We start from the raw sequence: 25840 nt of genomic DNA, 5'->3' as shown, positions 1-25840 counted from the left end.
CACATTAGAAAAAACAGCTCTGAGGCTGACAAAGCATGCACCCAGGTGTTAACTTGGTGCAAAAAAAAGCAAAGGTTCACACTCATTTACACCAGCTGAGTCTCTGCCCTGTTGGCATCTGGAGGGTACCCAACACAACCATATGGTAAAAGTGTGGTGATTTAGAATGAAAGGATGAAAGAGCAGCTGTGAAAAGTAACTGGCCTTATTTAATAAAACAGCTTGAGGACATGAAATGAATTGTGGCGAGATGTGCTCTGAGGGCAGCTGAACCAAGCATGTTTTCTGTGCCATGCTGAAGGAGTGCTCCAACACAGAGCCAGCAGCTGCTCTGAAATACACCCCCCAATATGTTGCAGCAGGCAAGAGCAAAGCCAGCTCACCAAGCCATGCTTGTGCTGGGGGTGCGGGACCCAAATGGCAATGTGAAGCAACATAGAAATCTGCCTGATGCCAGATCAAACCATTGTTCCATGTTGCTCTCTACTGTCTACACTGACTGGCAGTGGCTACTAGCCATTCCTCCATGGTGAGAGGCAATATGCTTATGAATGACAGGAGGGGAGAGGTTCTCTTATACACAGGTCCTGCTTGCAGGCTTCCCAAAAGCACCAGCTTGGCCACTGTGAGAACTGGATGCTGGAGTAGGTGATCCATTGACCCAATCCAGCAAGCTCTTCTTATGTTCTTAACAAAGAGAGAGTTGTCCAGGTGGTAATTAAATCAGAACGCTCAGCAGGAGTCATTCTTGTCAATGTTTACTATTACTCCTGGTAGTGTTCATTGCCCATCAATAATTCAGCTTAAACAAAACCAAAGTAATGAGCAGTTTTGCCTCTAAAAAGCTATGAAAGCTGTAAAAGAAATACAGCAACACAAAGATACATCAGGAAGGCCTAATGTAATCTGGGATCTGGTTACAGTTGATGGGTATTTTTCTCTCCCCCTCCCGCCTTTTACTTCACTGTTCTAGGAAGGAAAAAAAACCCTGCCATTTGCAAAATAACACATTTAAGCAAAAGATCACAGAAGAGGCGGCACCAACCAATGTCCAAGAAATGGTTCCAAGTTTGCCAGAAAACGACTCTTGGAGGCTATGCATTTTTAATGACTGCTGAAAGTCGTAATGGTCTACTGCTTCTAATGCCCATTAATGATCTCTGTGTATACCACAAAGATGTTTCTGGCCAGTACCTTAGAGAATACTTTAAATATGCCTTTAAACTTTCTCTGAGCTCGCTCTCAAATACAGGCTGGGACTGAAAGGAGCAGCAGCAGCTCCGCTGGAAATATGGCTCTGGGAATAAGGAAGTCTTATTCAGGTAAGATGGATAGAAGGAGCATTTGGAGGGGAGAAACTTTGGGGAAAGGCTGGCAGCTACCAAAGATTTTGGAAAGCATTGTTTATGATGGTGGAATTAACTCACCATATAGTGTGTGTGTGTGTGTGTGTGTGTGTGTGTGTGTGAGAGAGAGAGAGAGAGAGAGAGAGAGATATTTAATGTCACATATTTGATCCAGCTGCTCCATAAATGAATTTTATTTTTGCAATCACCTGCAGAAGCAGCCACCATTATGGACTGTATGGCCGAAGGCATCTGGGTATACTGATGAGATGGCGAATATGCTTTCTCAGTTTTCAAACATGCCTTCTTTTCCCAAGATGGGATTCTAGTTTTGATACAGAAATATAAGAGAGACTGATACAGTTACCTCCGCCAACACATGAAGTATGCATGCTGGTGAATATTTCTTACAAAGGCTTTCTCAGATTTTAATTCTCATTGCAACATATAGTTACAAATTATATTAATATTCTGATGTCGTGTCTGTTTATTTTGAGGTCCCATTAATTTGTAAGTAACTATGATTTAGGATTGTAGTCGGAGAGTAACGTTACAACTATGTCTATAACTATATGACTTTGAAAACAAACAAAAATAATTTAATTCAAATACAATTGTACATAAGCTAAATGGTGTGTTTCTAAGCAAAAGTTTGTTTCCATACAAATTTATCTGTTGCAACATCATGCCAGCACATATTGTATTCCCTTAATGCAAAAAATAACCATTTGGTTATGTGAAATGATCAAATTACCAGTTGAACCAACGCCCTTTGTGGAGATAGAAAAACCACCCCAACAATTCCTACAACAATCTTTTTTCTCTAGATAGCCACTGAAATACCCTCGTGTATATATAATTTCCAAATCTGTTATTTTCTTGGATTTTTCTAAATTCTGTAGTTGAGCAAAGAAAGAAGTAGTGGTAGTAATAATACACCTCATACTTCTATTGTGAACAGTGAATACTTGGGTCAAAATGCATTAGTAAAGAGACTGACACCTCCATCTGCAATAAAAAGGTATTAAATACAAAGGTATTAAATAGAAAATAGCCTGATATTCACAGGCTGTTTTGCTAGTTGTTGACAAAAATGTTTCACAGTGCTATCATTACCCTAAAAATGCAGTTAAGAAAATGATGAATTTTCTCAAATGGAAAATTTGTCTGCAGGACAGCTGTTTTAAAAAAGCTGAACTTGATTCAACTTTTTCTTAGTAAGGAAAAGAAAAGTTAAACTCAGAAGAAATCAGCAACTTGGCTTCTAGCACTGAAATCCTAATAAGTAGCCTTAATGCTAAACATGTTTATTTGGGAGTAAGTTCCATTGAACTTACTTCTGTTTAAACCTGCATATGATTATTTGCCACAGCTGCAATCCTATCACAGTGGGACATGTTCAAATAAATGTGCATATTATTATTATTATTATTTCTGGCCTTTGCTTCAGAACACGATGAAAATACAAAAATATTAGGTTGCATGTCAGGCTAGTTTATATGAATGTTGCTTAGCAATCATAGGATACTTCTCCTCTTCAGGGGTTGATTCACTGGTGCAGCTGGGTAATTTTAGACTTCAGATTTAATGGTTTGGTACAGGGGGATTATCCTCTTTAGATGGTAATGTGCATGTGTTCATTGATTGCAAAATGTAGTAAGCCTCTGCTTGAGGGCCCTCCTTCCTGATCTGCTGAGCGGGGCTCTGGACTTCCATCCTAAAATCCTCCCCTGACAGCCCTCCTAGGTTTATTTGCATGGTTCTGTATCAAAGTTACTGGAACTATGTTAGTGCGAGTTGTGAATTGTGGCTTCCAGGTAGGGAGAGAAAACAGATTCTGTTTGCATTTAGACGCAAGCCTACCGCATTCACACTTTTGAAAACAACACGAGAAGTGAAACACAGGCATCCTTCAAAATCTGCGCTTCAGTGCAGTTCTCCAGGCAAGTGAGGTGCAGAAAAATGGATATTCTGGGGCAACATATGCATAAAAACTGAAAATAACATACACATTTGCATTGTGTTGGGGGGCACTGATTGGGGAGAAAATGTGTATTAAGGAAAAATGCATACAAAAACCGTGTCTGTATTGCGAGAAATTCACACTAAAATGTTGATAAACATTCAGGAGATTCTTAAAAAAACACAAATATGGAGAACCGAACTTATGACTTGGAGGTGGGGTGGGGAGGGGATTGAGAGAAATCAAAACCAACAGATTCATCCATCTCTACCTCCAGGCCAGTTTGTAAAATCAGCACACTCCAAGCTATAAAGACTTCCGTTGGAGAGATCTTATGAATGAATGCTTCTGCTGGGGGGTGGGAGGTCCCACACATGTAAAATGAGCATGTCAGGGAAATGGTGACATGATGAACCTTCTCTCTGACTTCCCAACATTTGCCCAGTTTCTATGTGAGCAAGCATTCCCTCATGTGATTCTGCCTCAATGCATTCTTCCCTCAATGCATTCTGAAATGGGGTGGCCTCATGATGCCCATACCACAGGCCTTTTCTGAATATGTCATTGTGGAACTGAAAGCTTTCCCCAACTGCAATTTAGTTTTCATGATGCAGTTTAAGAAGCCATTCTTGATTTCGTGATTGGGGGTTGGACTCTATGACCCTTTGGGTCCCTAACGACTCTACAATTAAACGATTCAATGAAATGAAAGGGAGCATATTACTATTAATCATCACCACCACCAAATCTAAACCAAACCCCCACCTCCAGTACCCCTCCATACCACCACCAGCCTATAAAAATGGCTAAGTGTTATGACAAGAACACATTATATGGGTAGGTTTGCAGCAGGTCAAATGGGGCACCATGATTTGAACAAACACTGCAGCTGCCAAAGTTTGACTTGACTCTAGTTTCTACTGCAGTGAGGTGAAGAGATTACTGTTTGTGGGTCAAATGCAGCCCTCCAGTCCTCTCTAAATGACCCCTTGGACTCTGCAGAAACCACACCCCTCCTGTGTGGGACATTATTGCAGTCAAACCAACAATTCACATTTGTTACATGAATAGGCACATTAAGGAGCTAAGGCACACAGATCTTTTCTGTAAAAAATGCTAGAGAGAATTCTGTGACATCACTTCCTTTGTTTGCCTTGGCAGGAAGCTGTAATACTATATACTTCCTTACTTCCTGGGCAGCCTCCTGTTTCTTCGTCATGCCTCCAAGCTGACCACACCTGCATGTCTGAGCTCTGCAGCTCAGAAACCATTTTTGAACTTACGTATTGTTCTTTTGTAACTTAGATAGAATTTATGAGTCTGGTTTTGTTTTGCTACTGTAATTGCTGCTTCAAGACCTAGATTATGTAAGTAAATGCTGTTTTTATTTCTTCACAAAACAATGTGTGTGTGGTTGGTGTTTTTAAGGTGAAGAAAAGGGTACCGTATATACTCAAGTATAACTCGACCTGAATATAAGCCGAGGCACCTAATTTTACCACAAAAAAACTGGGGAAACTTATTGACTCGAGTATAAGCCGGTTCACCACACCACAAACCTCCTGGTGGGCTGGAGTGCATGTGTACGTGTGCGCATGCACACATGGCAGAGGGGGCTTCTCTCTCTCCCCCGGCCCCTCCCGTTCCCCTGCCTACCTAGGGTGCTGCCGAGAGGCAGAGGCTGGTGGTGGCAGCAGTGGAGGAAGAACAAATAGTCTGAAAGGGCTCCTCCTCTGCCGACAACAGCCTCCGCCACTCGCAAGGGCAGGCACAGGAGCCGCGCTTGGCAGAGTGGCAGCAGCATGAGTGGCGGCAGCAAACAGCTTGCTCCGATAAGGGGCTGCTGGAAATGTGCTTGGGTGGGACCCTCACTCGAGTATAGGCCGAGGGGAGCTTTTTCAGCATAAAAAATGTGCTGAAAAGGTCGGCCTATACACGAGTATATATGGTAATACCAGGAAAATCCAGTCTGTCTTAAAGCATCCTGGATTATTGTTTCTAGAAGGTTAAATCAACCTTGTCTTAGCTTCCAAGTTTAAAGCTATAAAGGATGCTCCTCTGCTGATCTCACTAACATAAGCAAAGAAGGATAATAACTAAACAACATGTCCTCTCCTGGTATCTAAATCCATTCCCACATCCTGCCCAGGCAATGCCACACACAGGCACTGTTCCATTACCTCTTTGATTGCTTTTGCCCAGCTGGGTTATGTTCTAGAACTGTGACAATGCCTTTTGCTTGTTTGTTTGTTTGGATGGAGGATGGAGGGGTGTGTGTTGGGGGGCATAGAAATCTTTGACTTTTGTGCAGCTGGGATGTAGTCTACCATACTCTGCATACTTTAGCCATACTCAGTAGAGGCATGTGACCCTTGGAAGTTTGCCCGTAAGGGAGCACAGCCCTCGATATGAGACTATTTCCCCCTACTGTAACAAACAGCACTTTGTTATAGACTCTAAAGGACACCAGGTTGTTGCCTGAGAGCACATCTTGTTCCCAGATGAAGGACTAATGACTGAGGGCACTGACTCAATGTTCTCTAACCGTCAGCACAAGAACAGTTGCACTAGCATAAGGGCAAGAATCATGGTTGATTCTAGCAGAACAGTTATGCTGGTAGGAAGTATTGGGGCTACAGTCAGCCACGAGAACCATGCTGGCTCCCTGCACCATCCTTTGCACAAGCCATTCCGCTAGTACACTGCTAAAGGACTTAGCCCTATGCTGAATTCCTCTTGAGGTCTTTAAAGAGTCATAGTCTTAACACTGTTGCTCATGTTCTGGTCTCTGTAGCTGATGGTTATGCCAAAGCATAACAGAGCCATATACTTTAGAGCAGAACAGAACACAGGAATACAACATAGCATCCATTAAAATCAGTGGCACAATGTGCAGAGATGTCACACTGTGACATGGCAACATACAATAGAAGGGAACCATGATTCTATCGTTCTGCTGAATGTCTAGTAGTACTAAAATTGCAGGTAGACATTAGACCTTCAAAGCAAATTTTGTGAATGTTTCAGCAATCTTGCCAGTAGTGTATGTGAAAAGAGTCTAGGAGTCTTAGTAAACCACTAATTAAGATGAGTCAACAGTGTGATGCAGCAGCAAGAAAAACTAATGCTATACTAGGCTGCATCAACAGAAGTCTAGAGTGCAGATTAAGGGAAATAATACTCCTGTTCTATTCTGCCTTGGTCAGACCCCAGCTGGAGTACTGTGTCCAGTTCTGGGCACCACAACTTAAGGATACTGACAAACTGGAAGGTGTGCAGAGGAGGGTGACCAAGATGAATAAGGGTCTGGAAACTAAGCCTGATGATGAATGGTAGGGTTGGGTATTTTTAGAAAAGACAAGACTGAGAGGAGTTGTGATAGGCATCTTCCAATATCTGAAGGGTTGTCATGTGGGATATGGAGCAAACTTTTTTTTACTCCTGCTCTGGAGGGTAGGACTCAAACCAATGGATTCAAGCTCCAAGAAGTGAGATTCTGAATAAACATAAGAAAGAACTTTCTGACCATAAGAGTTGTTCAACAGTAGAACAGTCTCCCTCGGGATATGGTGGACTCACCTTCCTTGGTGCTTTGTAAGCAGAGGTTGGGTGGCCATCTGTCATGGATAAGATTCCTTCGTTGCAGGAGTTTGAACTAGATGATATTTGGGGTCTCTTCCAACTCTACAATTCTGTTTGTGACTCATGCATTTGAAATCAAAATCTGGAATGTGAAAAGAAAACAAAGGATGAAGGGTTGCATAATATCTTCCTAGTGAAGGATGGGGGGACCTTTTGTTCCCCAGATGTTGTTGGACTTCAGCTTTCATCATTTCTGACCATTGGCCACCCTGGCTGGTGCTGATGGAAGGTGCAGTTCAACAACATCAGGAGGACCTTGGAAGCTCCTCATCCCTGGCCTAAAAGCTTGTTGTTCTCCTAACCCAAAGTTGTTTTGTTGTGGTTGTGGGTTTTGCTTATAAGGGAGGAGGCACAGGGGAAATATTACAAACTGGTGTGTGTGTGTGTTTGTAAGAGTTGCATTGTGTTTTGTGCATAGAGTTTCAACCACAATATTACAGTGAGTCCATTGTCCATGCAGAGTTTAATGCATCAGAATGCATTTAGTCTTCCTCCATTCCAGCTATAGATTCCACTGCTAAAACCTCAAATTGATGGCATCATCTGAAAACAACTTTTCTGTCCTATTTCTTAGGAAGAGATAAATGCAACACTTCTTTTCAAAAATGATCGTAATAAATGTTCATCCTCTTAATTCCCGTTGACAAACTACCAATGAGCTTCTGGCTTGAATATGAAAGGGAAGTCAATGAGGAGTTGTTTTCTTGTGTTGGATGAGCACACTGTAAAATAACTTTTTTTCTTATTTTGACATTCACAAGGTAGCACAGAGGCAACAAAGGACTTGTATGTTGTCCTTGGTGGCCAAACGTACCTGTTCTCTCTTGCTAAACAGAAATGCATTATTGTTGTCGCTATTGTTATATAGCAGGCACATCCAACTCCCAAAAGACTGCAATCTACTCTCAGTATAAAAAAATGGCAGTGATGTACCCATTGTCATTGGAGGGAGGAGGAGCGTGTGTGGGGTGGGTGGATTGCTCAGAGTTGTTGAACTTTTGGGGGGTAGGATTGCCCAGAATTCTTCAGCTTTTATTTGTTAACTTTTGGTAAACTTTATTTAATCCCATGATTGATAAGGGTCCCACGATCTACCAGGATCAGCCGGGGATCTACTGGTAGATCGTGATCTGCTGGTTGGACATGCCTGTTATATAGCATGTGAACCAAAGCTCTAGATCTCGTTTAACTCCAGATTTAATATGGCCATCTGCAGTCTGAGGATAATGCTGGCCTACCTGATAGGGAAGCGGGTGGCGCTGCGGGAGGTGCTGTCTCTAAACCACAGAGCCTAGGACTTGCCGATCAGAAGGCCGGCAGTTCAAATCCCTGCAACGGGGTGAGCTCCCGTTGCTCGGTCCCTGCTCCTGCAAACCTAGCTGTTCGAAAGCACGTCAAAGTGCAAGTAGATAAATAGGTACCGCTCCGGCGGAAGGTAAACGGTGTTTCCGTGCGCTGCTCTGGTTTACCAGAAGCGGCTTAGTCATGCTGGCCACATGACCTGGAAGCTGTACGCCGGCTCCCTTGGCCAATAAAGCGAGATGAGTGCCACAACCCCAGAGTCGGCTACGACTGGACCTAATGGTCAGGGGTCCCTTTACCTTTACCTGATAGGGACATTGTAAGGATTGTACAACAATGTATGTGAAGTGGTTAAACATCTGAAAGTATTCTATAATAACTGGAGGGGGGATCCTCAGGCCCGGGGGCTAAAACCAAGCCCCTCATCAGCATCCTTGAGTTCTTTTGCCTGCCTGGAATATGTTCTTGAACAGTCACCCCATCTGCACCATGCATTTAAAGCAGCATCGTAGCACATTAAAAACTCATGGGAACTGTAGCTTGTTATGGATGCTGTGGCCTCTTGGGCTCCACTCTTCCCCTCACAGAGCTACAGTTCTCAAGGAAGAGAGATTGGTGTGTAACTCACTCTGAGAACTGTAGCTGTATGCACAGGGGTCTCCTAACAAAACTACAGTTTCCAGTATTCTCGGGGGGGGGGGGAGCAGAGCCATGCTTGTTTAAAGTGGCATGTTTCTTATTTAAAGGTATAGTGCAGATGGGACATGTGATAATGTCTCTTGGTTCCTAACAACCCACATGTCTCCTGCACCTCCCCGCACCCAGCCTATTGCAACTCCTGGTCCTGAATAATCCCGAACAAACTTCGTAAAGGTTAGAATGGCTAGTAATTTGATTTGGAACTGTGGGTGACTCTGAAAGCAAAAGAGAAGTCCCTCTGTGAACAGTGTGTTCCTAGTGGGGCTGTCATTTACTGAAACAGCCATGTCTGTAATGTTAGGCTGAATTAACCACACTTCATTTTATCCATGCAAAGAGAAATACGGGAACGGTTTTGGCATTATGCACTTACACTGTCATTTGGCAGCCTTGCAAATGATTCCTGGCTACTGCCAGTGGGAATGGATCTTGGCAACTTGGCATCTTGAAATGCATCTCTTTAATTGCCATGCATGACAGCCAGGGACTCTCGTACATGGCTTTCATGTTACCGTGAGGCACTAAGGGACTCTCCAAGGGGCTCAGCCCCTTTGAAGCCTGTTCTTTCTTTCTTTCTTTCTTTCTTTCTTTCTTTCTTTCTTTCTTTCTTATTTATTTAGCTAGCAAATGTATATACCACTTAACAATTTTTTTTAAAAAAAAAAGTCGTGTAAAACAAAGTGTACAGTATAAAATAACTATCTAAATAGTTCAGAATAAAGCAAATCACACATTCCAGCCATACAAAAGTCAGTGTGTGTATACATGAACACACACATATACAAAAGTCAGTGTGTGTATACATGAACAAACACATATACAAAAGTCAGTGTGTGTATACATGAACAAACACATATACACACAAATACCCCTCTCTGTCCTTCAAACAGTCAAGCAAGAGGCATTTACATAGTTCAAGGGCACAGACCAGTCAGGCAAAGCACTGAGGAAGGGTGCAGAGCAGGCTGGTGAAGGATGTCTCCTAGGGTGAGGGAGTGTGGCTTTTGGTGTGTCCTGGGTGGCACATATAGCTCCCAGGCTAGGGGCTTCCAACCCCGTTGTAAATTATGGTATTTTAATTGCTTTCTCCACTGCCCTGGACTTATTATGGAATAAGTGTGGTATATATAATCATAATAAAATATTTTAAAAACAGCTCCCCAAAACACCATTGCCACTTTGTCTCTTTGAAGCCACCGATTTGTTGAATTTTGAATCAGGGTCTTGCACTGATGTGCTCATGGTCACTCCTGTTTAGTCCCACAATAAACCTGAGGTCAGTTAAGCTAAAAAAAAAGATTGTAGCTATCCAAAGAATCAACTTGTCTGACCAGGGACTGGAATCCGGACCCATTTTGTCCCTAAACTCTAGCCATTATAGCACAGTGGCTGTCAGAGGAGTCTAGGTGTGCAGTTGGTTTTACCAATGTAAGCTTAACCCTGTGAATTATGCATGAAATGACATAGACCTATGGACAAGTCTTGGATTTTACAGAGTGATTTTTAGTTGCCTATGTGTAAAAACTGGAGAAAAGTGCCTAGCTGTTGATCGCAAACCAATATTCTTTCTTAATAACACCACTGAACTACATATTTGTTTTTTTTTTATATATAAATATTTATTAAAATTTTTAAATATAAATGCACAAATAATAAACAATCTTATTTCTGTCACAAGCATAATTTCATCACTTCTTTGGACTCCCTCGCATCTCCCGCTCCCATTTACATCGTTAAAAGTTTTTTCCAAACAAATTATCAACTTGTTTACAATCTCATGTCCACTCATTCAAATATAATCTAACACTTTTTCCAAAATTTTTTATATTTTCTTTAATCTCACTTATCATCAAATTTAAATCTAATTTAGTGGTGGCCAATTTTTTATAATCTAGCATCCTTCTTAACATTCAACCAAGTTACAATGTTTTTGTAGATACATCTTGAATTTCTCCCAGTCTTCCTCCATCTTCTCTTCTCCCAGATCACGGATTCTGCCTGTCATCTTGGCCAGTTGCATATAGTCCATCAGCTGCATCTGCCACTCTTCCAGTGTGGGTAGATCTTGAGTTTTCCAGTTTTTTGCGATGAGTATCCTTGCTGCCGTTGTTGCATACATAAAGAATGTTCGGTCCTTCTTTAACACCTTCTGGCCGACAATACCCAGAAGGAAGGCCTCTGGTTTCTTAGTGAAGGTATACTTAAATACCTTTTTCAGCTCATTATATATCATTTCCCAGAAGACCTTCACCTTAGGGCATGTCCACCAGAGGTGAAAGAATGTTCCTTCATTTTCTCTACATTTCCACCACTGAACTACATATTTGATTGCTGCAACATGTCATTTGTGGGGCTGCAACTGAAGATGGTTTGGAAACTTCAGCTGGTGCAAAATTTGATGGCCAAGTTCCTCACTGGGGCAAGATGAGTTGAGCATATTACCCTGAAGCTGGCCTGACTCCACAGGCTGCCAGTTAGTTCCCAGGCCCAATTCAAAGTGCTGGTTTTGACCTATAAGCCTTAACTGGCTCAGGACCGCAATACGTCAAGGACTGCCTCTCTCCATATGAACCAACCCAGTCCATGTGATCATCATCTGAGGCCCTTTTTCATGTGGCATCATTACATATCTTTAAGCTCCAGGCGAAAACATTCCTCTTTGGCCATTAAACCATCCATTTTTTTAAAATAAATAAATATGGGGGGGACTGTTGTTATAACTATTTCTATGATTGGCTTTCATTATTATGCTATGTAAATTATCTTTTTAATGTTGTACACTGCCTGTGGATCTTTGGATAAGGGGCAGTATATAAATTGAATTAACAACAACAATTTGCAAGCCATGATGCAATTAGTGTTTCCATTCTCAGGTGTGGGCAGGCAGGCTCTGCATTTGAATTGCTCCCCTCTGATGTGCCTAGACCTTCACTGAAGATCTCAAAAACTTACTCTGTACTTTCCATCTAGGATATTTTTATTTTTTTATTATTACATTTGTATTCCACCCTTCCTCCAAAGGAACTCAAAGCAGTATACATAGTTCTCGCCTCCCTGTTCTTTCCTCACAACGACCCTGTGAGGTAGGTCAGGCTAAGAGATGGTGACTGGCCCCAAGTCACACAGAGGGCTTCATTATCAAAGTGGGATTTGAAAGTTGGTCTCCAAGGTCCTTGTCTGACACTCTGACAACTTCACTGGTTCCCTGAAGATGGCAGAAGAAATTTCTGAGAAAGAAGAAAGGAGTGGCTGTTGATCATAACAGAGGCTTGTTGCAATGGTGGCATGAGAAGGCAGGTGATGACCGAGAGTACGACAGATGAATCAATTCACTTTTACCTGTCTCAATTGCACTTTGTAATTTGGGTCCCAGTTGTCATCACACAAGTTTCTGCTTGAAATTGGATGCATCATAGTATCTTGTAGTTTTAGATAAGGTGGCTGAATCTCCTTCACTGGAGGTTTTTAAACAGAGGTTGGGTGGCCATCTGTCATGGATTCTTTAGCTGTGATTCCTGTATTGCAGAGGGTTGGGCTGGATGACCCTCGGGGTCTCTTCCAACTTCTTTGATTCTTTCTGTAAGCACTGTCCTGGTATGTGCATACTTTGTCCAGTGTTCACAGCATCACAGGATCAGTAGTTTTGAAGCCCTACAACCAACCCTGCGTCTGTGTATTTGGCTTTGATGACATCTCAGGAGATGACTTGGCAAGAAGGGCTTAGCTGTTCGAGAGGACACAGATGTAGTGAAGAAGTCAAACACTCATTAATGTGCTTATGGCAAGAAAGACCATTTCCTCATTCTGGATAAACATGCGACTGATTAGTCAAAAGCATGACAGCCAGCTGTTTTTAGATCAGTGTTCTGATTTCTCAGAAGAACCACACACTTCAATCCAGATTCTGTTGTTTGAACGTTTTGATGGAATTTTTTGCCTGGCTTCTCTGCATTTAAGAAATCACTAAGGGTTTGTTTTAAACTGCCCCTGTTTGCTACCAGGCTAATATTTGGAAATGGAAAGCAAGGCCACTTTTCACATGTTGGAATGGGAAAGCAAGTCAGCTCTGCAGGCGTACAGAGAAAACCCAAAAGCAAAATTGGAGAGGCAAAAGGTCTCTGCTTACTAGGAGCTTATAATCACCCCCTCACCAAAATCATGCTGCAGTGAAAGCCTTCCCCAGTTTGGGGAAAGCCTTCCTGAGGAACTAGCTCCTTGCCCCTTCTTAAAACCCAGAAGGACCCTGATTGGTTTCCTTTCCTGGGGCACTGCAACCAGTTCTTTTATCACTGTGTTCTGAGGTGAGGGCATGTGGCTAAATTTGGGTGCATATTTTGTGGGGTTTGCCAACCCACCATCCTTCCCCCCCTTTTTTTTATTATTGTCTTCTACTGGCTTCGGTGGGATGCCTGGACTCCTTAACGCCTTGCTGGTGTGAGCTTCCCCACAGGATGAGAACGAGAAAGATTCAAGTGCAGGATTCAAAGGTGGACCGTTTGCTCCGAGCCAACCGTTGAGTCCTCCTTCTGCTCCTTTTCCCTGGACACCCATCGCCTCCCAAGCGTGCCCGCCTGTCGGGTTTCTCACGACGCGTGCCCCCGCCCCCACCTTTCCCCTGCCACTCGGCATCCTAGCTCCTCGAAGTTCTTTCTAACGCAAGTCACGTCTGTTTGGGTGTCTGCTGCCTCTTTCCCCACCGAGAGGCGCTTCTTGCTTAGAGGGGCCGTCCTCGCCCTCTCCCCCCCCCCCCGCCTCTCTACCTACCCAGGGAGACGGCCGCCTCCTCTAGCCACAGCTGCGTCTGCCTCCTAGCTGCTTCGCCCCCTCCCCTTCTTCTTCTTCTTCTTCTTCTTGTGCTTCATCCTCCTCCTCGACTCCCTTCGCTCTTAGTCCGATTTCTGCATTTGCTGAAAAGGAGGGGGTTGCTGAGCTGTGCTGCTGAGGGGCTTTGCTGCGTCGCCGTGCGGCTCCTGGCAAAGAGAGCGCAGCCTCCGTTAGTTCTGCTGCTGCCTTTTTTTGCAGGTACTGCTGTCGAAGGAAAACCCAGCTTCTCTCACCCGCACCCCCCTCCCCATCTTCCATCCGAAAACACGCCAAAGCCAGGAGGAGGATTTGGGAGATGCTGCGGCTACCGCTCCCGGTTTGAGGAGAGCCCGTGCCAATCCGCTGGCGCTCCCCGAGGGACCCGGACAGCCCCGCACGCAGCAGCAGCTTGGAGAACTTACTGAAGAAGACGCCACAACTGGTGCCCACATTTCCAAGAAGGGAACAGACAGCAGCCCGGGCGCTCCCCGCGCCTCCCTCTTTCTCTCCACCTCCCTGTCTCCCTCCGAGTTCCTAAAGGGGTGACAGCCAGTGGTCGAAAGAAAGGGGAAAGGGGACGAAGCTTCGGCGCGAGGCGCCGTCAGGGCCCGACAGCGCCAATGCTGCGCCAAGGGAGCATTTGGAGACGTCGAGGGACCTGTTGGCTTCCTCTCTTCGCTGAGTGGGCAGGCAACTTTTCAGTCCGGGGCCAAGTTTGAGGAGGATTCTTTTCCACCCCTTTCCCTCTACTCTACCCACAGGAACGGATCGGGGCTGGGCGGCATAGTCGGGGCAGCTACCCAAACCGAAAGGCGCGCGGACGCGGACTCACCCCTCCCCGCGTGGCCCCCAACAGGGGCTCCCCACCTTCCTTGCGAGGCGGGAGGTGGCCTGGCCTCCTGTCACGCCAGGACTCGCTTCGTTTATTAATTTTTTTTCCGAGGGGAGGCGAGAGCAGCATGCTGGGGGCTCCCCCCGCAGGCAGCCCCCGCAGCCCCGACGTCTGACCCTCCAGGGTGGCGGCTATGGCAGCAGCCATCGCCAGCTCCCTGATCCGACAAAAGAGGCAAGCGAGGGAGCGGGAGAAGTCCAACGCCTGCAAATGTGTCAGCAGTCCCAGCAAGACCAAGACCAGCTGTGCCGACAAGAAGAAGCTCAGCGTCTTCTCCAGGGTCAAGCTCTTCGGCTCCAAGAAAAGGCGGAGGAGGAAACCAGGTGGGCTGGTCGCTGGTGGGGGAGGCGAGGGGTGGCAGGCTTGCTCCGGGTTGGGGGGAGATGGCCCGGTTCCTGGGTGAGGAGCTGCACCCCTGCGAAAACCGGGGTGGGCTCTTTGGTTCCCTGCCCGGCTGTAGGCTTCCTTGTAAGGCGTCTGATAGGCCACTGCGATTGGAGGGTTCTGGACTAGCTGGACCTCTGATCTCCTGTTCTGATGCTCCTATCACTGGGGAGAGGTGAGCTCTGTTAGTCTTGGTGGCTCTTTGGACTCTGGTGTCTAATGCCCCTTGTGGAAAGGCTCAGAGGTAGAGCATTTGCCTGGCAGGCAGAAGGTCCCAGGTTCATTCCCTGGCATCTCCAGGTAGGGCTGGGAATGTCCCCTGCCTGAAACCCTAGAGAGCCACTGCCAGTCAGTGTGGACAGTACTGAGCTAGATGGACCCAGTGGTCTGCCTTGGTATAAAGGCAGCTCCGTATGTCAGAATACTGTTTAATGTGTTAGGGAGGGCTATTGCTTGGAAGTCCCCCTGCTTCTGGGCCTTTTGGAGGCATCTGCCTAGCTCTTGTTAGGAGATGGAAGCTGGATCCTCAGTCTGCAACAAGAGGGCTTGTCTTCCATTCTTCTTAAACACAGGAGTTAGACCCTCCATGTACAAGAGCAGAATGCCTCTGAATATCAGGTGCTGAGGAGCAAGAGCAGGAGAGGGCTCTTGTCTTCATTTCCTTGCTTCACAGCTTTCCCATAAGTGTCTGACTGGCCACTGTGGGGAACTGGATGCCGAGTTAGATGGACCCTTTTGCTGTGGTCCTGCAGGGTTCTCTGTGGAGGGCCAACACCAGGCATTCTGATTTTCCTACTGGGGGGAGGAAGGGGGAGATGTGAGCAAATGCTGTAGGAGCCTATGCAGCTGCCTTATATGAGAGGCAGACATTATTAGTCCATCCATTCCAGTCATTTCTGCTCTGATTCTGATTCTGCTCTGGGCTGAGAATGCCAAGGAGTGAGTTGGGGACCTTCAACCCAGGCTGCACTACTGATCTGCAACCCCACCCCAACGTGGATCGAAACCATCTTCTTATGTGGCCATAAGGGGCTTGTGACCTGCATGCTCAGGAGGCAACAAAGGGTGGTTTTTTTGGTTTTTTTTGTTTTTGTTTTTTTTAAAGGTATATTTGCAACAGTTCCTGATTAGTTGCAGCCCTTTGAAGTGTGGGAAAAGACCATGGCTCAGTGGTGGAATCCCTGCTTTGCATGAAGAAGGTCCCAGGTTCAATCCCTGGCATCTTCCAATAGGTCTGGAGAGACTCCCTGTCTGAAACCCTGAAAAAATGCTGCCGGTCGGAGTAGACAGTACTAAGCTAGTTGGGCCAGTGTTCTGACTCAGTGTAAGCCAGTTTCCGATGCTCCTTTAATGGAGCAGGATGCAAGTGTTGGCTGGTTGCATGGGGCCTCTTGGCGCATTGTCTGGCCATTGTATGGTGGCAGCCAGGAGCTTCCATGGCTCTTCTGTGGTTGGATGTGTGGAGTGTAACAGCTGGGTGTTGACCACAATAGTGAAAACAAACCTCCATATTCAAAGGTGGTGTACCTCTGAGTATCAGACACCAGCGACAACTGCTGCTTGCAGTGCCTGTGAGTCATAGAAGTATCAGGTTGATTTTGCTTTTGGGTCAGGTACATCTCTGATACATCAGGGGGACTGCTATGTTCAGACATGTTTCACACATGGGTGGTGCTCCCCTCCACCCATGTTGCAGCAACAACACACAATCAAATTAAACAAATGAGTATCTATGTACAAGTTCCATGTGCTTTCTGACACAGATGAGCTTCCTGTAACATATGAAAGCAGTCCTAAGGGACTAGTTTTAACATCAAGCATGCAGGCTGAGATGTGAATGGAAGTTGATTGGCACATCTCTGCTTCCTGATCCATGTATTGGGAGAGAAATGTGGCAATTGACACATGACCATCTGAGCATGATGCTCTTCCATACAGCAAAACATAATGGCTGATGGAGCCAATGGAAAGCCAAGCATTCAAATACCAATGGTAATAATTAGTTACCCAAATCCACCTTTTTTGTTATGGTAACACCTTTAAAACACCTTCCGAAAGAATATTTGGAACTGTAGTTTAAGGGTGCTGGGAACTGTAGCTGCAGTTCCCAGGATTCTTTGTTTTTTGTGGGCGGGGGGGGGGGGGACTTATTTTAAATATATGGTGTATACACAGCCTTGGTTGCATTTGCATTTTGCCCTTCCTCGGAGGAGCTCAGAGGTGGGCAACAGCCCAGCCTTATTTTATCCTTACAACAGCCCTGTAAAGTACTCTGGGCTGAGGGGGGGGGGGTGACTGGCTCAGATCACCCAGTAAGCTTCACAGATCACCCAGTAAGCTTCACAGATGACTGGGGATTTGAACCTGGATCTCGTTGCTCTAAGTTTGGGACTCTGTTCATTCCACTGCTCTGACTTCTCTTTGATTTCCAGTGCTTTAAACGCCCCAGTCTCTGATCTCCCTCTTTTCCTTTTCACATTGCTCTGCCTCAGATCTCCAGCCCCTTTCTTTCTTTCCTCCTTTTCTTATGCTTACTAAAGGACTTCTTGTTATGCCTTCTGAGCATCTTGCACACTCACTAATATAGACAGGCACCAGTTTTCTTGCCTTTCCCACACACTTGTAACTGTCTTTAGGATTACCTACGCTTGTTTCCATTCCTAAGTTCCTGTGCATTTTTGACAATGGCTGATTTCAGTTTCTTATGGAGGTTTTTTTATTTTCTACACACACAAAGGAATCGGCATGCCAAGAATGTGTCTCTCTTTGTGCACCCAGCACCATGGACACAATGGTGAATGGCATCTTCTGCCTCTACCTTGTTCATGTACCATCCTGGATTTCTCTGCTGTTCCAGATTTCTGCACTCACTTGAGATGTATGGTTGCGCATCAGCAACATAAGAAGCCACCTTGGTCTATGTAGCTCAGCATTGTCTACACTGGCTGGCAGTGGTTCTCCAGGTTTTCAGGCAGGGGTTATTCCATCCCAGCCCAACCTGAAGATGCTGGGGATTGAACCTAGGACTTTCTGAATGCAGATACATTTGTAACCTGAAGCGTTTGTAACCTGAGGCATTTGTAACTCAAGGTACCTCTGAGCTACCGCCTTTCCTTATTTGCCTAGATCAGGGGTAGTCAACCTTTTTATACCTACCACCCACTAATTCATCTTTCTTGATGGTAAAATTTCCTTACTGCCCACCAGTGCTCGATGGAAGGAGGATTCAGCTTGTGCCGTAGAACCCCCTGCCGCCCACCCAGAATCCTGAAACATGCACTAGTAGGGACCAGGTTGACAACCCCTGGCTTAGATGGTAGTTGGGTCATAGGAGAAAGTAAAACCATTAGCCCATCTAGCACAGTATTGTCTACCCTGGCAGACAGTGGCTGTCCATGGTTTCAGGCAGGAATCCTATCTGGGGATTGAACCTGGGACGTTCTGCATGCAAAGCAGATGCTCTGCCACAGAGCTATGGCCCTTTGCCACCCCTGACCTCAACCATCGGTGACTTACTCAGAGAATGCACACATGCAGTTTGGCTTATAGGCTCCATTTATTTCCACACACAACCCTGTCATCTGTATTCATGAATCTTCCCATATTTCATACACCCCCTGCATACCCACTCAGGATATGTTACATGAGGATGGAGTTGCGAGGGATGGAGAGATAACCTTACCCAACTCCCGTTGTGTTTATGCATCATTGTCGCATCCCACATTTTCATGTGAATCTGTCTTATTCCTAGCCACCCACTAACTATGCCAAAGTAGTTCAGGGCCACGCATATGCCCATTGCGAACTGAGATGGCTCAGTTGGTAGAAAATGGGACTCAATCTCAGGGTTGTGGGTTCAAGCCCCATGTTGGGCAAAAGATTCCTGCATTGCAGGGGGCTGGACTAGAGGATCCTCACGGCCCCTTCCATCTCTGCAGTTCTATGATTCTGTGATTCTAGATGGTATTATCCCACTTTATCCTCTCAACAACCCTGTAATGTTGGTTTGGCTCAGATAGTGCATTGGTGGAGCTCTCTCTTTTCCAAGGCTGCCCATTCTATCACTAGTATCCCTTTGCAAATCTGTGCATTTGCTCCAGGCTGCTGTTGTCACCAGTACTTTCCTATCACTCTTTTGTAAGGTTGGTCTTCTGTATAAAATGTGTGAGACGAGGGATGCACCTGGGTGGGTGGGGAGGAACGAGCAAGCATCTAAATGCGGAAAGGGGAATGAGCCAATTCCCTCTCCTCTGGTTTTACTTTTCTAAAAAATAAATAAATCACCAAACTCGCAACCATTAAATATTCCAGTTGTTCTTAACCAGCTGAAGAACTAAGAGTTCTGCCTAGCTATTATGCCTGGGTTAACTGTGCTCACTTGACCAGGAGCTATGACACTCTCTGATGCAAGGAACTTGTACAAGACATGTATTTGCAAACACACATCTCAACTTCATATGCTGCATTTCTTGTGTATGTGCGTGTACAGACACATCTTCTGTGTACACATATGCTTTAAAAAAAAAAACACAAGTGAAGGGACCTGAAATGACAGGCTGTAAAAGGAAGTAGAGGGTCGTTCTTGTTAACAGCATTTTGGGCCAACAATCAGCAATCCAGTTTGTGGTGGGTCTGATAACTATGGGCCATTTCAAATGTTACACAGCAACAAGGGATGAGCAAGCATGTAAATGCTCTAGCGTACTTTGGAAAATGGAATTAGCAAATCCCCGCTCCTTGGTTTTGCTTCGCTAAATCTTCCAAACCTGTAAAATCTTCCATTAAGTAGGTGGCTGATGAGAAGTGGTAGCAAAACCTGGTGGGTGCCTGTACGACGTGTGTGTTTTCAACCCCATTTGTCATCACAGTACATCACATTTGTAGAGGTATGCTTCCAAAAACAAAAAAAATCCAAAAGTAACTTAAAGGTAAAGGGACCCCTGACGGTTAGGTCCAGTTGCGGACGACTCTGGTGTTGCAGTGCTTATCTCACTTTACTGGTCGAAAGAGCTGACGTACAGCTTCCAGGTCATGTGGCCAGCATGACTAAGCCACTTCTGGCAAACCAGAGCAGTGCACAGAAATGCCGTTTACCTTCCCACCACAGTGGTACCTATTTATCTACTTGGACTTTGAAGTGCTTTCGAACTGCTAGGTCGGCAGGAGCAGGGACTGAGCAACGGGAGCTCACCCTGTTGCGGAGATTCGGACCACTGACCTTCTGATCAGCAAGCCCTAGGCTCTGTGGTTTAGACCACAGCGCCACCTGCGTCTTAAAGGCCACTTAGATGCAACCTAAAAGAGGGACGTGATGGATGGTGAGGCCCTAAATAAGCTTGACAGCATCACCAGGTTGGTCTGCTTTCCTAATGTTGCGAGGTTGCTTTTGGGAAGCAGTATGAATCACTGCCAGATCCCACTTGAACAAGATGGGAACAGCTTCTTTGCTGTGGCTGGAGGTGGACAACAATTGCTTCTGCACCTCTCACTGTTTCACTGCAGAGGTCCCAAACTAACTAAAACTGATGAAGCCAGACAAATCCCCAGGCACAGATCCCCATATCTATGGTGCAGGTGTTTGTTGACCCTTTCTGGAAAGAAACGTGCCATTCATGAGGCTACATTTCATTGTGTCACAAATCATTCTTCAGTCAAGTCTTCACGTTCCTCTGATGCTCTGACTGAGCCTTACAGTCTCATTTACTAAACATCAAGATGGCAAGGATGTTGTTGTACCCATGAGTTTCGGAAATGTTCATATGTCTGTTTAGCTGCATAGCAGGTCCAGATGGAGGCATGGGCATGCATTTGCTGGGCTCTCTAATCCCAGTCAAGGGACACTCTGCTCCAGCCAGGGGCACCTGAGGGGGTGGGGGACAGGAGTCAGTGGGTTCTTGATGCCGAAATCCTGGAGGACTGCGTAGACTTTCCAGTGAATCACCCGACTGTGGCACATGCTGACATTTGCACATGGATACTGACAATGCCAGATGAATGTCTGGGGAACATTCAAAGACAAATGACAGATTTCCCTACTTTTTGGATACAGACAGATCCCCTTCCTTCCTTCCTTCCTTCCTTCCTTCCTTCCTTCTCTCTCTCTCTTTCTTCTTTCACTATAAGATTCCAGGGTAGGTTATAGGAATGTAAAAATACAACGTTCAACCCAGTTTAAACACTTTAAAGAAATTATTATTATTATTATTATTATTATTATTATTATTATTAATTTTATTTTAAGAATGTAAAACTTTGGATAATGTATCCTTGGTGTTTTTGGACATTCTCAGCATTTGTCTGGAATCACAATACTTGCCAAATTCCACATATTCACTGTGTAGAGTATCTGTCTTTCTCTTTCTCTCACTGTCACACACACACACACACACACACACACCCCATTTGAAACCAAGTAAAATCATAATTTGGGTTCAATTCTGCTGTATTGTTGCTTACACTTACCCTCTTTCCTATTACCTTCCTCTAGCATTTATTTTAGTACTTCTGTCTATTGATGCTCAGTGGTTAATTGGAACTGCAGTGGTACTAACTATACCTCTCAGCTTGGTTCTTGGTTAGCTCACATCCTCTCATTTTAAGAAGTGTTTTTCCTTCCTCTCTTCTCTTTTTATTCTACTGCTGATGAATCTCAAGCTCATTAAAAAGCAGGATCTTTTCCTTGCCAACACATTTCTAATCTTAATAGCAATCAGATCTAGCTCCTTCAGCCATGTAACATACTGTTGGCATTTTGATCCACTGGCACAAGATTTGTGTTTTAAAACCACCTGCATTTCTTACCCCAAGTCAGTGGTGACCACCAGTCCTCCAGTTGCTGATTTGTTTTGGCAATCTCACAAATAGCTGCGAAACTTCTAGCTTGGGGTTTTTCTCTCTGGAAAAATGAGGCATGTCTTTTTTGTTCACCGAAAGCATATGCAATCTCAGTTTCAGAACTGAACTTTTAATTTTTTCCACTTTTTTGTTTTCTTACAGAACCACAGCTTAAAGGCATTGTAACAAAACTGTACAGCCGGCAAGGGTATCACTTGCAGCTACAAGCAGATGGAACTATCGATGGCACTAAAGAGGAAGAGAGTACCTACAGTGAGTATTTACCTTGGAAATGGTTTGTTTGTGCAGTCTACAAGTCCATATGAATGGCTTAAAAACAACAACACCAAATCCAATGGCTGTTTTGGAGATAGCATGTGGCAGATGGAATCAAGGCAACATCATTATTGTCTGTGTGTTTGCTGTTCAACCTTCTGTACAAAAACACTTGAATGTTCGATGAACCAGTGGAGGTAGTGGTGGCTTCTGAAAAACCTGTGCAAATGTTATCTCCATAGAGATCTGGAGGGTTTCATCTCTTTGCTTTGGATCTCATTAGTTTTTTGTTCTCCACCTGGAGAAAGTTTTCTCACCCCCTCATTTTGCCTGGAATAAATCCAAGCCATTGCTTCTCCAAAAGTACCAGAAACAAATGATCCTACCCAGAACTGTGGGGGAAAGGGTGAAGAAACCAGCCCACTTCATTTAATTTGCATGTTCCACACTCTGGTGATAGACCTCAGATAGATTCTGCTTTCAGTCTTTCTTCTCTATCTTCAGAGTTGGATTTAGTCAGGTGAAAATATCCAGTGGGAAAATGTTTTTTCCTTACACAAATATGTCCATAAACCTTTGATTCATTTGTTTGTTGGAGGGTGGGAGTCATCCCAGCACAGCTTTCCTTCAGGAGTCTGTGTCCATGACAATTATTTTAAAAACATATTATTATTATTATTATTATTATTAATTAATTTAATTTAATTTAATTTAATACCGCCCAATACCCAAAGGTCTCATAGTTCAAGAACATAGTTCTTGCAGAGATGGCAGCTGTAGGAGATCTGAATTAGTTATGCACAGTGATCTGGAAGAGAGCCTCCTTTTTTGTTTTGTTTTTGTTTATAGTTTCTCCTCCTCTTCCATGATTTACCCACTCTTCACCCTAAGCTCCCGGGGTGGACCACAATCATTCAAAATACATTAAATGCAATTTAAAACAAAATAACTGGATGGGTCCTAATGATACACATCTCAAGTGTCAAAACTCTTGAAGTATTCAAGTCCATTTAAGTGGCTCATCCACTTCAGCATTCAGACTTTTGATCAGGGCCAACCAGGAAGGTTCTGTGTGTGTCGGGGGGGGGGTTATTTTGCTTTTTATTGTGTTCTGCATTTTTATGTTTTTATATTGTGAACTGCCCTGTGATCCTTGAAGGGTGGTATAGAATGAATGAATTAATGAAATGCCTTTTCTGAAGTACATCTTGTGATCTTCCTCAGAGATTCTTCCCTAGATTTTCCTTGCCAAAGGCAAGTGATTTCTAGGGAGAGGGTCTTGTTAGTAGTGGTACCTCACGGATGGAATGGCCTCCCCAGAAAGGCTCGCCTGGCACCCAGGCCATGACATTGCTAGTCACCAAGCTGCTTCTTCTCCCATGCCTTTTCCATTATGATCTGTCTAACGCTTGTATTTTTCTGTCAAGTTATTGGGTTTTAAGGTGGATTTAGTTGTTTGGGGGGCTTGGTTTTCTGCTAACTTTAGGTGGCTTTCTTTTCCTGGACTTTTTCTGTGTGGGATTATTATTATTTAAAAAACATTGTGTGTTTTTGTTTTTTTAAAAAATGTGTTTTTATTGCAAAATGGATTTTCATTTTAGTCTTGGTTTTAAATGGCCCAGAGATCTTGGTTGAATAGGTTGTATAGAAATGCAATAAATAAAATAATGCTTCAAGGTGGTGCACAAGAAGGGTGTGACAGCAGCATCACAACTCGGCTGTTGTTCTGCTTTTGCCTAACATAGGTAGTCAGTCACAACTAGATCTGTCCAAAAAAAAAAAAAGGGAGCTGCTTAATATTGAGTTGGCCATCTAGCTAAGTGTTGTCTACATTGGACTGGCAGCAACTGCCCAGATTTTTATTCAGGGAGCCTTTCCATCTCTCTACCTGGAGATGCTGGGGACTGAACCATTTATTACTCAGCACAAATGAAGCTTCTCCTGTCATCTTGTGCTTTGTTAAAGGGAGAGAGTTCATGCAATCATTGTTGAAATTCTGAGACCCAAAGGGCTGCATGGACTCCCCTGTCCATGCTTTGCTCCTCAGGGAGCTGCCTCCCAGGCGGCCGCCTCTTCTCTGCACATTTGAAGGTGAAACAACTAGACCAGATCTTCGTGTTCCACATTAAGCAAAATCTTACATGGATGGAAATAAATGGGGGAGGGGAAAAGGGTGCTGCTGTCACGGCCAGTCCCAGATAAGGAAGAAGCACACATCCAATAGTTAATTACTTATTGGCAAGATAAACACTTATAGCAGCTTCCACAGTGTTTTGGATAAACATGCACACATGCTTCTAGATTCTAGGCAGAGGTCCATACGTCTGAGTCCTGTGGTGCAGCTGCAGCAACAGGAGAGCCCCTTCCCTCTTCCAGCTTATATACCTTCTTATGGGTTGTGTGCCTGCAACTTGAGACTTCTCCCCCCTGGTTCTAGGACACAGTTTGTCAGGGGAAGGTGGGGAATCAATTGGCCCGCCCCTCACCTGGACCATCCCTTCTTCCTCTGCCACATCCTGCATGCCTTCTTCTGCCTCAGACTTCCTAGACTCTCCCTTCTCCCAAGGCTCCTGCCTTGCAGGTGGCATGACACCCTAGAAAATTGCTGGTTCCATCTCCTGGGTCACTCCCCTGGTCGCCTGGCTCCACCACACACTCTTCAGAGCACTGCCAACCCCTAAAATCTGTTATCTAGGTTTTACTCGTATTCACTTCCATTTATTGCAGGGATGGAGAGCTTCTGGCTCAGCAAATGTTGCTGAACCACAACTCCCATCAGCCCCAGGAAGCATGGCCAATGGCCAGGGATGGTGGGGGTTGTAGCATGTGGAAGGGGCCATGTTTCTCCACACCTCCTCTATTGCCTATGCCACACTTTTCATTCCAAAGTGAAGCCCAATGCAGCTAACAGCAAACAACCCACTCAAAAGCAAACATTGGACTAATATTTTTAACCAAAAAAAGAAGCATATATCAAAATTCAGAGCAATTCAAAGCCACACTCATGAGAAAAAATATAGTAAATCAAATGAATCTATATTAATGAATTATTTTGATGTAAGTTCTGGTCTCAACAAAAGCAAGGGAGGTACCATGGACAGCTCCATGGCTCAGGATGAATAATGCAACATCAAAACACAGCTTAGATGTTGCTTCAGCAACAGCTACTCACAGGCCGAGCCTTTTATAGGAGCTGGACCTCTGCCTCAATAGATGTGGCTTCTTTAATTCAAGAAGCCCAAGCCTTCTCCAACAATGGTTTGCTTGGGTGGAGTAAGGAGACTCTGCTTGCCCTGGGCCTTCTGAGATGCAGTCTTTTGAGTCAGAGGGTGGAGAGAAGGGTACTGGCTGTTAGGGCTTCTCCGGTGCAAGTACTTCTAAGGCTCACAGTGGTGGTCCCTCTCCCTCCACTCTGAGTCCCCAGCCTCATCTCCCGAAGAAAAGTAGCTTGGCTCCAGGATGGTGATCCCTCCCCAAATAACAAGGGTCCTCCTTCTGGCAGTGATGGACTCACTCCATGCCCCCTTGCTTAGTTTCATATATGATGGGAGCTGTTTCTTCTTGTGATGATCCCATGCTACTGGGAAGTGCATCTGAATAGTCTGTTGGGATACTGCCAGGGAGATAAAGCCCATCATGGCCCCCATGTCGCCTTCGGACGATCCATCAATCTCCCGTAGATACAGTATCAGCAATTAG

General features: G+C 44.8%; 1 protein-coding gene across 7 annotated transcripts in view; it reads left to right on the top strand.

Annotated features, from left to right (window-relative positions):
• The window catches only part of FGF13 (fibroblast growth factor 13), a 240671-nt gene that overhangs the window by 175472 nt on the left and 39359 nt on the right, over window positions 1-25840 (top strand). For 6 of the 7 annotated variants that reach the window (XM_081848316.1, XM_081848317.1, XM_081848314.1 and 3 more), the window contains one exon: window positions 22028-22138. In XM_081848316.1, coding sequence (XP_081704442.1) covers window positions 22028-22138 — 111 coding nt within the window. Of the gene's footprint in view, window positions 1-14615; window positions 14971-22027; window positions 22139-25840 lie in introns of those variants that run through there. The other variant, XM_081848315.1, reaches the window with a different exon arrangement.

The sequence above is a fragment of the Podarcis erhardii genome (genome assembly GCF_964252035.2).
Source record: "Podarcis erhardii genome assembly, chromosome: Z".
In the NCBI taxonomy this organism is placed as follows: domain Eukaryota; kingdom Metazoa; phylum Chordata; class Lepidosauria; order Squamata; family Lacertidae; genus Podarcis; species Podarcis erhardii.
Note: the sequence above shows the minus strand (reverse complement) of the source record. Positions and strands in the feature narration are given on the sequence as shown.